At 33.2% G+C, this 16370-nt stretch overlaps 1 protein-coding gene across 3 annotated transcripts in view; it reads left to right on the top strand.

The window, feature by feature from the left end:
- The window catches only part of LOC126739056 (uncharacterized), a 782471-nt gene that overhangs the window by 582941 nt on the left and 183160 nt on the right, over positions 1-16370 (top strand). For all 3 annotated transcript variants that reach the window (XM_050444577.1, XM_050444578.1, XM_050444579.1), the window contains exon 3: positions 10524-10661. In XM_050444577.1, coding sequence (XP_050300534.1) covers positions 10524-10661 — 138 coding nt within the window. The remainder of the gene's footprint in view (positions 1-10523; positions 10662-16370) is intronic.

Here is a 16370-nt window from a genome sequence, read left to right as displayed (position 1 = left end):
CATCGACACACCAGTTACCTGCAGTTGTGGCAGATCGTTCACATAAATGAGAAAAATTAAAAGACCAAGTACTGATCCTTGCGGAACACCCACATTTATATTAAGTTCCTTAGACATACCACCATTAAATTTGACAGCCTGGACACGATTTGATAAGTAGGAACGAAACCACTCAAGGGCAGTTCCCCTGAAACCATAGAGCTCCAGTTTCATCAGCAGCACTCTGTGACTTATGCAATCAAATGCCTTGGACAAGTCACAGAATACCGCTGCTGCAACTTCACCAACATTCAGTCGGTTGTACAGGTGCTCTAGAAAGCTAAAGATAGCATCATTTGTGCCCACAGACTCACGAAAGCCAAACTGCTGAAGACTCAATAGGCCAAATCTATTTGAAAATGAAACCATCCTCACCTTAACAAGCCGTTCCACTATCTTGGCTAAAGTAGGCAATAACGCTATAGGTCTAAAGTTAGAAGGACAGTCGCGATCGCCACCCTTGTAAAGAGGAACAATCATTGCTCTTTTTAAGCACTCTGGGAAAACTCCAGACATAAATGAAAAAGTTAATTGACTCGGCCAAGACTTGCAAAGCAACAAGAGGTAAAACAAAAAATATTTTAAGAGAAAGCCCATCCCAACCTGATGAACTCTTATTCTTAATATTAACCATTAACTGTTTAAGCTCTTCTACACTTGTGGGGGCAAAAAAGAAAGATTCGGCTACTACCACATTGCTGAGATAGCTCCTGGGATCTATTTTTTGTGAGGATTGGCTGCAAGGTTACTAGCAATATCACAGTAGAAGGAATTGAGGACATTGGAATCTAAGGTACTTGGAATAACCAAGACATTATTTTTAACCCTAAGCTCATTTAAAATCTTCCAAGATTTTTTTGCTCTGTTGGAGGAATTATTTATCCTCCTTTGAAAGTAGGTCCACTTAGCCATTCTGATTGAGTTTCTGTAAATCTTGCGGTATCTGTTATAATAATTTAAAAATGTTGCATTGTTCATAGCGTATTTCCTAATGTAAAAAAGGAAGCGCATATTTTTCCCAGATAGTCGTAAACCCTTAGTATATCAAGGTTTTTTATTTCGTTTCTTAATATTGACAACAGGAAAAGCAGTGTTAAAATTGTTTAATACTATTTAATGAAAGCTATGCAGTGGGTTAACAGTAGTCAATACATTATTCCAACTTAACATATTGCAAAGCAAAGAGACTTAACTTGTTATAAGGGACTGATGGCGCTAAAAACTAAACTTATGAAATTAAAATTTTTGGTTAAACTCATTTAACGTACTTAAATCTTATATTTAAATTAAATATTATCTTGCTATCAACTATCCTGAATTTCTAACTTAACCCAAAATAAAACTAAACCCAAAAATCCCGAATAATAAAGTTTTAAATACAAATAAATTTTAAGGCCGGACCTGTGCAACTTTTCACGCTTGAGTGGCTGTGACTAAGGTCAGGCGTTTAACAAAATAGTACGTGGGCACATGCAGTCACATTTTACGAATCAAATGTATAAATTCTTAAAAAAATGCTTAAAACATTTATTTATTTAATGAAATGATTAAATATTGCTTAGAATATTACTTTATGACTCTTTCCACATAAAATTTTGCGGTTTAAAGATGCATGTCATGTGACAATACAAGCAACACCGGCACACGGACTATTTGCGGTACATCAAAGATTCTAATAGATTCTCTGAACTGAACTATAAATAGCAAGCTGTGAACCGACAAGGAGACATCAATGCTTCCTTAAATAATAATATTGTATGCGCTAACCGTGTAAGAATCGAAGCGACGTTGCCATTACTGATAACATTTTAAATTTTATCTGTTGTGAATAATACTCTCGCGCCGCGCCGCGCCGTATAAAGGCAGAACGAGGTATTCGCAAAAATTAAGTTTTGGGAAAATGCATGTTTTAATTAATTTTTAGTTTATTCTTAACATATTGATTTAACTTATTATTAGAAACTTGTGACTATGTTTTTTGCCTTATTTATTTAGATACACTGAGATAAAATTGGTTGGGCCTTAATATATAGTGAGGTTTTGTCGCCTGCATTATTTGCCTCTGTAAAACTACATAAAATATTACACCTACCATATTATTGCATTGAAAAAATTTGTAAAAATCGCGAAAAATTGTTTCATCAAGTCATCATTTTGGTTTTGTTCTCATTAAAATTAAAATTTCTCCATTATTATTTCAAATTCTAAAATTTAAAAAAAATGCACGTGTCTAGAAAAATAAAACGATTCCAAATCTATAAAGACTTAATTTTTGGCATTTTTTGCATTGATTTGTCTTTGTACCGCATCGCAGAATTATTATTGATAAGACCTTAATCCTTAAAGTTGACATTTGAAGTTAATTAGGAACAAAGTGGAGGAATATGTTTTAATAGAAAATAATTCTCACAAACATTTTAAATATCAAAATCAATGAAACATTACTAGTACCTATATTATTTTATGATTAAAAAACTTAAAGTAATGGTTTAAAGCTAGTTAAACAGGACAAAATGCCGGGTTGAATTTTAGTGCATAATTGCCTATATTTTATAACAAAAATTTTAAAACTTCTAATTTTAATAATATAGGTATGTTCTTACATAATATATGTATATGTACTAAGTATATGTATATTTTACTTCCTGCTTAAGTTATTCTAAAATTGGATTTTTATATACATGTAGGTAGTACATATTCACATTTTTATAACATTTATTACTAAAATCTTGGATCCGCAAATAATTAACACTTTTAGACGAAAAAAAAGAAAATTATTCTAATACTTATACTTATATGTACATCACATACATATAATCTATATAATCTAATATACCTGTACACCCTGTATATATAATCTAATACAATATAAATACGAATTATTTTAATTTACAGCTATATAATTGATACAGTTAAGTGTTTAAACTCAAATTGTAGGATTTTTCATAAATATGAGAATACAGGGTGTCTCAGATTAAAAAAACATAAATTTTGATGCAATTAATGAGTATTGTTTTCTTAATTTTCTCCCTGAAAAATCCACAAACTAGTTAAAAAAATGAGCGGTTGACAAAAAATTGCAAATAAAATATGCACATTTTTAATACAGCGTGTCCCTGGATGAACGTAGTCTTATGAGTAGGCACTTATGAGCCAAGTTTGATATTTAGAGAAAGCAGGTCATGGCCTACTGTATTCAAGTTTGAAGTGCGAAAAATCGAGAAGTAGTATTAGCGATATTTATTTTTGAAAAATGGTACTGGATTATTGTTCAGGATCACCTAAAACATAAGTGTACCAAATTTGGTACAGGGTGTTAAAATAAATTGGAGTCAAATTTTTAACAGGCGCAATAACATTCTTAATCAAATACGAATATTTTTTAAATATTTTTTGGCTAATTGGCATGCGTCTTGAGAACACAAACTTTCGAAATATCCTTCAATAGTAAAAAACATGCACATGCACTAAAAAAAGTTTGTGTGAGTAACAAGAATCGTCCTTACTTCCTAGCCAAGTAGAAATCTCTTTTTGATCAATAATTTTGTTCTTTATTTTGAAACTCAAACAATCTTGCGCTTTATATTCAATAAAATATTTTTTGGACAAAATAAACATCTTTTGGACTAAGCCCGAAATTTCTTCGGATGGCACAATTAGAAAAAGTCTTTCCTCTCCATAATTTTTGTTCAATAAAAAGTTTTTTTTGGGATCCGATTAGTGGGTAATTAGATCTTTATTCTGGAATTTAAAACTACACTCTGAACAGTGGAATTTATCTTGAAGTTTTTTTAGTAAATATCCTGTATAATATTCAGTTGCGCCTTCTTCCAACGTGGACAAGTGATGATCATTTCTAAATAAATCTAAGTTTATATTACTGGAAACTTTTGATTTAAACATTTTTTCTTTCACTTTTATTTCTTTCCCATTATCTTCAACGTCACCAGATTCAACGAGCTTAGTATCAACTACTAAGTTATTTTCAGATCCTATCAAGATTGATTGATCTGAATCTTCTTGACAGTTTGCAGATTTTGACGGATTTAAAAGGCTAGTGATACTTTGAATACGAAAAGCCAAACGGAATGCTTTGGCCGACGGATTTAAATTCCATCCAACTCGCTGACGTAAAATTGAGAAGAGATTTTCAATAAAATCTTGATTTAACCTTTTCGTTAAAATAAATTTATTTCCATCTTTCTTTTCGTCCTCAAACAATCCAATAATACAATTTATTGTTTGGATTATACCATTAAAGCATGGCGGCACTGACTCAATTAAAGTTTCAGAATTTTATTTTAGATTTTTTATTTTTACGAGCCTTAGAAAGTTTGATTAAATTACTAAATATGTATCTACCCTTATTCAAGATTTCAATAACTTTTGTATGTTTATCGCTAAGGCCACAACTAAACGGATTTTTATCATATAGACGTTCACTATTTAGAGCATCAAAAAGATCATTCATAAATAAAATAATGTCTGCAGTGCCAGTTCCTTCCTTTTCATTGATTTGTTTGGTTTGTGCACAAGTATTTATCGCCGCCGCCATGCTTTTTGAAAATACCTGAAGAGCTAACTTGCAGGACAAGTTAATAATTTTGTCAGAAATTTTAAACATGCCTGTTAAGAGATTATTCCTCACACTTTTAAATAAATGGGGTACATCGTATAAGGCAAATATTTTATTATTATTTGTATAAAAAAAAGTTTACTTTTAGTTACGCCCAAAAGAGTAAGTGCCGCCCTGGTATTGGATCCTTAGTCACAAACCATTGCCTTCGGAATAAATCCTATATCCATAATACTTTTTAAATTATGTTTAATTAAATCTGAAAGTTTCTCGCTTTTAACACATTGGCTTGAAAAATAATAGGATATCGGAAGTTTCCAATTCTTATATAGGCCTTTAATCGAAAATACGAGAGCATGTGTTGCTTTTTTTGAGGAATGCCCTAAGACACCTAAATCTTCAAATCCTTCAATGAGATCGAGTTTTTTGTTGTATTCAATTAGTTTTTTAATGCTAACCTCGTCAAAGGCTAACACACATTTTTTATCATTTTTGGTCATACCCTTACATTTTTTTTTAATATGAAACTTTAAACCGTTGTCAATATCTGTTTTAAATAAATTTTCGCTCATCCATCTTCGTATTGTTGAAACGGACGGTAAAATAAAACCTTTACGCCTCAAAAACATATATGACGCAGGAGATTTATAAAAAATTGACACAGACACTTCTTTTTCCCTGTTGTTCCATTTTTTCTAGACTGTCCATTTAATTGCATCAAAATAAATGTTTTTGGTACTACTAATAGAAATGTTAACAACGGCATTACTTTTGAAATTAAAGATTATTATTTTTTTGTTTTAAGTGTAAAAGTCGCATACGGAATTTATTTTTTTTTTTAATTTACTTCCGAGAATTTTTATTTGTTTTTTTAACATTAATTTTCTGGGCGTCATTGTATGATTTGGAAGTTTAATTATTTCCTCTAGTTTTTTGTATTATGATCGCCTTCGTTTAAATGTAATTTTTTCGTTACATTTTCGTTGGTTGTCGGACTGTCTCTAGGTAAAGCCCGTTTTTACCCCGAATAGGTCCTTTCTGGTGATAGTACTTTTAAATGTTCATCTGTTGGGAAATATATGTAGGGTATTGCATTTGTTTTTAAATAACGCCGTTTTTCCGTTCGAAAAGCACTGTCCGTAAAATGTCTCTCACACAAGTGTTTATTTTTCAGGATTTCCAGATCCATACCAAGTAACGTTGCGTTTCCTGAAATCGGTAAATAATTAAAATACCGTTTGATGATTAATTTTTATTTCGGGTGTTGCATCGCCAAGAAGGACCTAGGAAAATATTGATTCTCCTTGTAGAGAGAAAAAATATTTAAGTTAATTAAAGAATAATAAAATCTTCTAGCAATAAAATAACTTATTTTTTTTAATTGATCTGTTTAGAGGTTTTGTTCAAAAATCTTGATGAGTTTTTTGTCACGCTGTACTTACAGGTACTACGCAAAGTAAAAAGCCAAATGACTACTGTATTTATTGCCAATACAGTAGTCATGTATAAAATGACAAACTTATTTGGCGGTCCACTAGTCAAGATAAAAAAAATGTTGGTTGTTACCTGTAAATACATTGCAATAAAAAAAGATAATTTTTTATATAGATTTTTGGCTATAAAGCTTAATAAAGCTCACAGAATCGGCGTGAATTGATATATATGTCAAAGGTATTTTGACTATCAAAGTAACAAGTGGTAGAGATTTAAGCTATTTAAATAAGTAAAAAATGTCTGTGCGTGACGTGCTATTTTATTGCTGTTTATTATATTTTTTCTAAGTTAAAGAGGAAAGCCAATCCCTATAAAAAATAACATGGGATTTCCTGTGTCCCACTTAGCAATGGCAACACTAAGTATACAAAAGTATACAAAACTGCATGAGCACAAAAAAACGATGGCGCGCAAAAGAGAAATTCTATCAAAAATATTTATATCAACGATCCCATCCTCAAACTTCCCCAAAATCGGTATCAAATAATACCTACCTATTTAAAAAGAAAAGCGTAACTTATATTTTTTGTCAACCTGATGATCTAAATTTGACGATTTACTTTACAATTTTAGGTTACAATTTATCTTTCTAATTTTTGACTTTGTATACTTAGGTTGGTCAAGATTAGAAGATTCAGTAGAATAAAATAAAATAATATATTTTTCGCCTTCAGTCAAAAAGTTTACTTTATTGGCTTTTACAGATGAGGCAGTAACATTATTAATAGGGAGTAAAATGATGAAGTTTACTACACTAGCTTTAGCGAAGGCAGTTATTTTAAAACGCCTATTTTACTCTAATAAATAACTACTATTATTTGTTATGGTACTATTTTTAAGGTTTTATCTCAAAGTAATTATTCTTTTATAAAAGGTAAAAAACACGAAATCTACAGCATCACAAATACATTTAATAAAATAACGAAGGTTACATGTTTCGCTCGACTAGAGCATCATCAGACCTAAACAATAATTAAAATTATGTAACCCGAAAAAAGGAGAATTCAACAAAAACTTACCATAACATACACAAAACACCTAATATTTAAGTAAACAAAGATTACAATAAAGTGGCACTATCTATGTACAAAGAACTCAACTAAACAATCAAATCCTTTATACATTTCAGAAATCTAACCATCATTTAAGAGAACTACTTGAGGTTATTAAAAACTAGGTGGCCATCAAAATCAAACCTTTCATTAACACAGGACAGATCTGGGCTTTTAAAAGCTTTACTAATCTCCATTGTCTCCAACAAGTCTAGTTTTTTACTTTTGTTGCATTGATGCAGTATTTTTATATTTTGGCTGTCAGGAAAATCATGTTTGGAGTCGAGAAGGTGATTAGCAAAAGCTGATCTGGTCACTGTGATTTCGGTATTTTTAAATTTGTTGTATTGGGCCTTGTGTTCACTAATCCTAGTAGAAATCTTCCTACCAGACTGGCCGACGTACACTGCAGGGCACTCTTTATACCTAATCTCATAAACTCCTGGAGAAGATAGCGGGGGTAGTTTATCTTTAGTTTTAATTAGATGTCTATTTAAGGTATTATTGGTTTTAAAAGCTGGGGTTATGCCAAAGGGAGAAAAAAAGCGGGATAATTGTGACGAAATTGGTCCAAAATAAGTCAACGACCTAAAAGTTTTGATATAGTTTGTTTGTTGTCTGATAAAATTAAATGATAATTTATACTTGTTCACATACTGAAAATACATTTTATATATAGGTTTAAGAGGGAAAAAGTTACTGACTGCTAGTTGTTTAATGGTAAGGAATTCTTTTTTAAAAGCTTCACGAGAAAGTGGGATGTTAAAAAGTCTGTAAAATAAAGAATGGAAAGCAGCAAATTTATGTGAGGACGGTGATGTTGAATTATATTGTATAATATTATCTGTTGTTGCTCGTTTACGAAATATTTCAAAGAATATCTTATTTCTTTCCCTCTTAAGTAATAAATCTAAGAATGATAAGGTGTTGTTCTGTTCCCGTTCGATTGTGAACTCAATTTTAGAGTGAAGAGAGTTGACATAATTATGGAAATTTGTAAGCTCTACCTCACTTCCATTCCAAATCAAACGTATATCATCCACATACCGTTTATAAAAGATGATGTTATTTTTAAAATTACTGCTCATTATTTTTGTTTCCAAGTTGCTAAGAAATACTTCACTAAGAAATGGCGATAAACAAGAGCCCATTGCTAGACCTTCTTTTTGTTTGAAAAAACGGTTGTTAAATTGAAAAAAATTTTGATCTAGCACAGTAGAAAGAAGCAAAAGTAGATTTTCCACCAAAAGTGAATCAAGTTTTCCCCTGAGAAGATCTTTGACTAAGACCAGACAATCAGCGGGTGGAATGCTTGGAAATAAGTTTTTCACGTCTAGCGATATAAGCTGGGCTGTATCTGGAACGTGAACATTCTGAATGCTTTTGGCAAAATTCACTGAATTTGTTACAGAATATGGTGCTTTGAAGTTTGAGACATTTCTAAGAACGTTGTTAAGCCAAGATGATAACTGGTAACAAGGGGAGTCAACAAAGGAAAACACAAGTCTAATTGGCATGCTAGTTTTATGGACTTTTGGCAACCCATATAATAGAGGTGTTTTAGGGTTCATGGGATATAGTTTTTGTTTTGTGGAATTAAAATATTCTAAGGTTACCAAGGTCATGTCTAAGGCTTTTTTTAATTTATTAAAGAATGGACCTGTCGGATCTCTGTCGACCTTCTGTGTTTAGAAATTGATGGCCACCTAGTTTTTAATAACCTCAAGTAGTTCTAGACTCTTAAATGATGGTTAGATTTCTGAAATGTATAAAGGATTTGATTGTTTAGTTGAGTTCTTTGTACATAGATAGTGCCACTTTATTGTAATCTTTGTTTTCTTAAATATTAGGTGTTTTGTGTATGTTATGGTAAGTTTTTGTTGAATTCTCCTTTTTTCGGGTTACATAATTTTAATTATTGTTTAGGTCTGATGATGCTCTAGTCGAGCGAAACATGTAACCTTCGTTATTTTATTAAATGTATTTGTGATGCTGTAGATTTCGTGTTTTTTACCTTTTATAAAAGTGTATGACCAGCATCTTTGGGATAATGGATGAGGTTTTCGAGTCAAAGTAATTATTGTTTTGAAATTTGACTATTTAAACCGGTATTATATATTTTTATTCTTTAAATTTAATTTTCAGTATTCAAAAATTAACTTTGATAATCACCTCATAGTTTTACTACCTTACACATTTTTCATTTACCCAAAAGTCAGAAAATTATAGTTTTTGGTTAACTGTAATTTTCATTGCCGAATAGTTCCCAATTAAAACTTGAGATAGATATAGATTGAAGGTGATGTTTTTTCACAGGTATTCAGCTGTAACTTTGTGTAAAAATACACGTATTTATACCTGGCTCTTCTAGGAGCCACAGTTAAAGACCCATGAAACGAACTTTAGGTACCAGGTGTTCCATTTAAGAGGAAAAACCGCATATTTTTTACTTTTTTCGTATATTTACAAAATTGAAGATAGCCAATCGACGTATTTTAACTCGAAGAATTTGAAAATCGTTATAAGAAAACAATGTCGTCAGTCTTTTTTGTTTTTTATGGAATTGTTTTCTTATTACGATTTTCAAATTCTCCGAGTTAAAATACGTCGATTGGCTATCTTCAATTTTTTTAAATATAGCGGGAAAGTCAAAAAATATGCCGTTTTTCCTCTTAAATGGAACACCCTGTACTTACTTACTAAGGCACTGTTAAGGTTGAGTATGTTTATAGAACTCTAGGACTTACCGCATTTTAAAATCCAACGTTCGCAAATACTTGGATTTTTATAAGGAAATTTAAACATCTTTAACGTAGGATTCTCTCTTCTAGTTCGCCTACAGTCATAATATTGGCATACATTGCCCGACATTATGTATTATAGAACCAGTAACAAAATTTAAAAAAAATAACAGAATTATTTGTAAATACGTTTTGTCAAAAATCGACGGAAAGCTTTGCCGGTGTTGATGACCTGTACGTATCGATACGTCCGTCATAAGAGCGAATAACAAAAATAATATTGTGTTGCTCAGCCGAGTCGCAGCCGCCAAATTATATTTTGCAACACAGCCAAGCAATCGGCCAGATTTCAACGCGTAATTTCACCGATGGATCCTCGCTCTAAAAGCGGGAATCCTTTTAGGTGGTCAAAAAATTTACACGGGATGGATTTTCTATAGTTTACTATTATTTTCTTTGACTATAGTTAGAAACGTTAAATAATTAAGTAAAACTACAAGTTCAAGATCTGTTAACTTTAATTTTTGATCCTAACATACTTTTCGGTTTTTTTTCAAACATATTATTAAATTTCCATAAGTTATTAAATATTTTGTTAATATCTTTGAGAATCTTTTTTAGAAACAACGCAGGGAGCTGGGAATAAAACGATTTTGGTCAGCAGTAAAAAATTCTAATAGCAGTAGCTCGCAGGGAGACCATGATTCTCCACCTGAGGATTCCAAGTCTGCACTCAACTGCTCCTTACCTTTATTACAGGTAAGTCAATCATTATATTAGTCTTATTTGCTAGATCTAAAGTAGAAATGGGATAAGAGATGCGTGCATTTTGATTCTCAACAGCAGGTTGAGATATTAAGGCAAATTTAGGCACTAAGGAACTTCTTAGCATTGCTCATATTAATGTTCTATCTCATTTAAGCTAAACTTAAAACATTATTTTATAGTTCAGTTCAGAGATCTATTAAAATTCTGATGTGCCGCGAATAGTCCGTGTGTCGGTGTTGCTTGTACTGTTACATGACATTCATGTTTAAATCGCAAAATTTTTTGTGGAAAGAGTCATAAAGTAATATTCTAAGTGATATTTAAACATTCCATTAAATAAATAGATGTTTTAAGCATTTTTTAAAGAATTTTGTTAGACGTCTGACCTTAAGCAACGTCCACACCGAGTCGACACTGTCGATCGACTATGTCTATCGACATTGTTGATCAACAAGCAACAAAAACTGCATCTGTCCACACCAGAAAAGTCGACACAAATGTTTGTCGATCAGTCAAATCAACATGTCCGATGGAGATGACGTAATTCTTGCTTGTGCCGCGTATATTATTATCGCGACTAAAAAAAGGAAAATTGCTCGCAAAAAAACATTTTGGATTTGACCAAGTCTTCAAAGTAGAACTAGATACAATGTACTAGTAATTTGATAGACGACTTAAAAAAATATGACATAAACATATTGAGTCTTGAATACAAGTGCAATTTTTTTTCGAATGTCAGAAGGTGAATTTGAATATTTATTACTAAAAATCGGGCCAAAAATTTGTAAAGAAGACACCAATTATAGACCTGCCATTCCCATAAAGGAGCGTCTTGTTGTAACGTTACGATTTGTATCAACTGGAGATTCGTACCACTCACTAAATGTATCTTTTCAAAATTTCAAAACAGGCAATTTCCAAAATTGTTGTGGAGATGTGCGATGCCCTTACTGATGTATTACAAGACTATATTAAGGTAAGCACTTTATTTATTAAGATTTAACGAGATTTATATAAATATGAAAATATAGTTATAGCTACTTCTTAAATCAAATTTTCATAACCATAATAAAGAATAAATAAGCACAATAGTAGTAAAAATAAATTATAACTAAAACAAAACTAAATATTTAAACCCTAAATGAGAATAGTTGCGCATATCTATACTTATGACCGAGCTTATGAGGTATGACTTCCTGGAGATTGCAGTTGGGTGATGAAACGATCTGCAGCTTCATCTTCATCAGTAGTTGATTGTGCCGTAGGTGGTTTGCTAAGAGGAGAGCATGAGGAATATGATTCCGAGGAATTCGGTGAGGTCGTCAGTAAGCCACCTGAATTTGCTGTACTGGGAAAATATTGCTGTTGCTGAAAATGCTGAGATTGAGGATAATAGTGTTGTTGCTGACCCTGAGAAAAATACTGCTGCTGTGGTTGTTGTGCTACGGGATAAATGTAATTTTCCAATTTTGCTTCAAACAGAAGTGTGCTTATTTTGTGTTGCACTGTAGCTTGAGCATAAGTAGTGGGCAAATTTCGCAATATCATAGCCACTTCTTCGCCAAATATAGTAAACACATCCTTTGATTGTTTTGTCGCTAATGTTTGCGTCATTATCTCGTAGGCTTCATTGAACATTGGGTTATCGCATTTCGTTTTTCTTGAAGGTACGTGGCCAAGAGCTGGCGACTTAAACTGTTTTTTTGTAGTTAAAGTTTCCTTTGCTTTTTAAACATTATCGGTATTTACATTACTCCTCGTAGAGTCTTCAGAGTTGCCTTCTTCAGTATTTAAAATGGCATCTTGTAACCAGCCATCCTGGTGAAGAAATAAAATTCCTTAGGATTTGGGTCGTAAGATTCTTTAATTCGGTGCCTGCGAAACTTTACACGACAACTTAAAATTAGACTTATGATTAATAGACAAATTTTAATTGAGTTTTACTCTCGAGACGAATGTTTACAAAAATTAATTATTCACACACGGTAAAAACCGGATGACCAGAATGACAGTCGATCGATTGAACGGTTAAGCTGACTTCAGCGATCACTCGACGGAGAGCGGATGCATTTGCATAGTCTGTGGAGGAGGGCGCCACAATAGTTAAAGTGTCGGTGGTAGAGAGTGTTACAATCTACCCTTTTGGAGGACACCAACGTCCACGGGTGTTCTCCAAGGTCGATCATTCATGTGCAGAATCATGTGGTTCCCCACAAGAACAAGAAGGTGCTCGTACGTGCCTTCGTGGTCTTCCATCTTGACGTGGCTGCAGTTGTATCCTATCCACAAGCAGATCAGCTTCATTTTCAACACTGTCTGCAGGCCAAATATCATATTCTTCATATGAACCTTCATCTTGTCTTCCCTCTTCTTCAGGTAAATGCCTTTCCTCGCTTCTGGATGTACTGGCTTTTGGTAAGTGCTGAAGCTTACGTTTTCCTTCTGGTCGTCCTCTTCTACGAATGAGAAGTACAGGTAAAGGATCCTCAATACTTTCTCCTTTATAAGGTGTTAAAGCGAAGCTATGACATTTAACAGCTGGACAATCATTAGCTTGGTCCAAAGGTGCCACTTCATAAGTAGTTGGAGTAAGTACCTTGGTCACCACATAAGGTCCATCACGTCTTGGTGCAAACTTAGAGGTATACGAGTCTTTAGCTCTACTTATAGGATGTGTGTCTACTAACTTATAATTGGGTACAGACCTTCTGTTTTTATCAGCATAAAACTTAGACTTGTCTTGAGTCTTTTCATGCTTTTCTCGTGCATCTCGTAAAGTGGTAGCAATATTTATCAAATATGGCGTAACTTGTGGAACAAAGTTTTCACTTTCAGTTATAGCTCTCATGTCACGCTGAATATCATCTGGCGTCCTAAGTTCTCGTCCAAATGTTAAATAAGCAGGTGTGTATCCTGTACTTTCACAAGTTGAGGTATTCATTGCGAATCGAATAGCTGGAAGTTTCTCTTTCCATTGGTCATGAGAATCTCCTACCAAGATAGCCAATTGTGTCTTCAAATCACGGTTCTTCCTCTCTACTGGGTTTGCTTCAGCATGATACACAGGTATGAGATGCTGGTGAAATCCCAAGCAGTGTGCAACATATTGCATGGTCTCACTCACGAATTGGATACCATTATCACTGGTTACACGTCGGGGTGTTCCATAGCGAAGAATAACTTCATCAATTAGGGTTTCAGCACAGGATTTTGCGGTAGCATTCACAAGTGGAAATATTTCTACTCATCTGCTGGCTGTATCCTCAATAATGTCTCTAAACAAAAACATAGAACAAATACAAGTGAAACTTCAACAAATAGGTAGAAAACACATAAAAAAACTATAGTTAAAAACAGGGACTCAATTTGCAAATAGACGCGATCATATACAGATAGAAAATGTAAACGAATTTGCAAATAGACTGAATGATATACAGATAGAAAATGAAGATGAATTTGCAAACAAACGCGAATACTATGTGAAGCAAAGAAATGAATATAAGAAAATGATATTGAACAAAAAGAAAGAAGCTATAGTAAAAGAAATAGATGAACTAGCCAACAGCGAGCTTTGGGATAGACTAGGAGAATATTTAGAGACAAAAATAAAACAGAAATAGAAACCGAAATATGGAAGAATGACAAAAGATTAGAAGGGGATGAAAAACACATTCACCTGATAGAGAAGTACCACCCCAGACTAACAGAGGAGGATATAAAATGTAGGACGGAACAAGAAAAGATAATAAATGAACTAAGAAGAAACATAATAACAAATAAAAAAGAATTTACAGAGATAGAAATCAAGGAGACTATAGCAAAATTAGAGAATAAAAAAAAAGCAATAGGTCAAGACTAAATAAGTAATAGTAATCCAGGGAAATAAGAATTCCTCTGCGGAATGAGGCCGAGCAAGCTGAATTTTTGCAGAGACCTTAGTTTTTATGTTCTAATAAAGCACAGAAAAATCTCAAATGCTTACCCTTGTGCGTCTTGAGATATCGAAGGTCAAAGGTCATGAAAATCGGTTTTTCGCGAAAATCGCGCTTCCAGTGCATCTGGCGTCATAAAAACCCATAACAAAACTTACGTAACATAGTATTCTCTACAAAATTGTTTATATAATTTTTTTTCCACGACCAACCGTTTTTTAGATATCGCTTGATAAAGCCGGAACGCGCAATCTTAATAGGTGATGTACTGCATTATACTGCAGAGCTATTAAACCTAACTATTAAACCACTTTTCTAAATCTGTTAGACTGGTGAATCTAATTCCCATTATTGAAAATGTTAAAAATGTGTTTATTTATAAAAGAATATAATGTACATATATAATAAATAATTATTAATAACCAGATGAATAGAATGCAAGGCGCGTTTTTTTTACATGGTGTCCCCAGTAGGCCTAATCCATGTTTTCGATCTTAGGAAAAGTTTTTTAACATAATTCCTATCATTTTTTGTGGTATGCGCCCTATGTTTCCTTGTCTTCCTCTTCGTCGGGTTCCAGTAGCACCTCGGTGAACACATTATGATCTTCATCAGACGCTTCCTCTATTTCTGTCAGCAAAACCGCTTCAGGCCCAAGTTCAGTGAAGTCTTCGATGTCGCGAAAATCTGTTGATGAGTTCAGGCATGCCTGTCCGTGACACTGACCACAAACTTTCGAGCATGGCAGCCCGACTTTTCTACACCCGCACTGCGCACCACACCCCTTTCTACAATTACAAAATATTGTATTTAATAGTTCGTCTGGAGCAGGTGGCAGTAGTGTTGTCTTTGGCTGTAATATTTTGTCTTTTAAATCCCAACCCCATTCTTCGGGTTGTAGATTTTTTCCTAGCCAAATCTGCACTTGATAGTAGACCCGATAAACATGTTGTCGAGCTGCTTCACTGGTAGGTGGAAGGGATGACAATTTAACAGGTCTATTGAGTCGCGTAGCCTTGATGAATTGGGTGTATCTAAATTTGTCAAGGTTCACTTCATGTATTGGAGCACAATACATAGCTAACAGAAAACGCTTTCCGTTCTGAAATACTGTATCTGGCGGACAGTTTTCTGCTTGAAATATTCGAGCCGTGTGAGTCAAATCAGGATGCTTCTCAAACATTGTCATAACCTGAAGTTTTCCTTTGTTGAATAGTGCCGATGTAGTGTCGCATCCAGTGAGGGCATGCAAAAACAAAATATGTTCTTTACAAAGACGATATGTGTCGAGACTTTTAGACGAATACATTCGTGTTGGAGTAGTTCCTTTGCCAATTTTCTTTAGGAAAATTTGTTTCTGATGTGACTGAGTTCGTCCTATCAAGAAAACAAGCAAATCAATGTCTTCTCCAATGATGATAGCTGTTCTTTCTTTTTCCGATACTTCTGATGGCCGTTTCGATGATTAGAACATCTGCATCATCCTTGGATTGTTTTGTAGCGATGTTGGCAGTTTGTAGTTGTTGAATAAGCATTTCAATAAAATTCTTTTTGTTAAATATGTTTGATAAAAACTTTTCTTGAGTGACCGGCACATTCAAATCAAATCAAATCAAATCAAAAATGGTTTATTTGTAAAAATGTAGAGTTTTATAGGTCAATAAAAATTACAAAGAAAAAAAAATTACATTGACAAATAGGACTATTCTCTCGATTATAAAACCGTTTTCCCTTGATAGCACAAGCAAAGAAGGGATGAAAAAGCCCT

Source organism: Anthonomus grandis, chromosome 8, assembly GCF_022605725.1.
Source record: "Anthonomus grandis grandis chromosome 8, icAntGran1.3, whole genome shotgun sequence".
Classification (NCBI taxonomy): Eukaryota; Metazoa; Arthropoda; class Insecta; order Coleoptera; family Curculionidae; genus Anthonomus; species Anthonomus grandis.
Note: the sequence above shows the minus strand (reverse complement) of the source record. Positions and strands in the feature narration are given on the sequence as shown.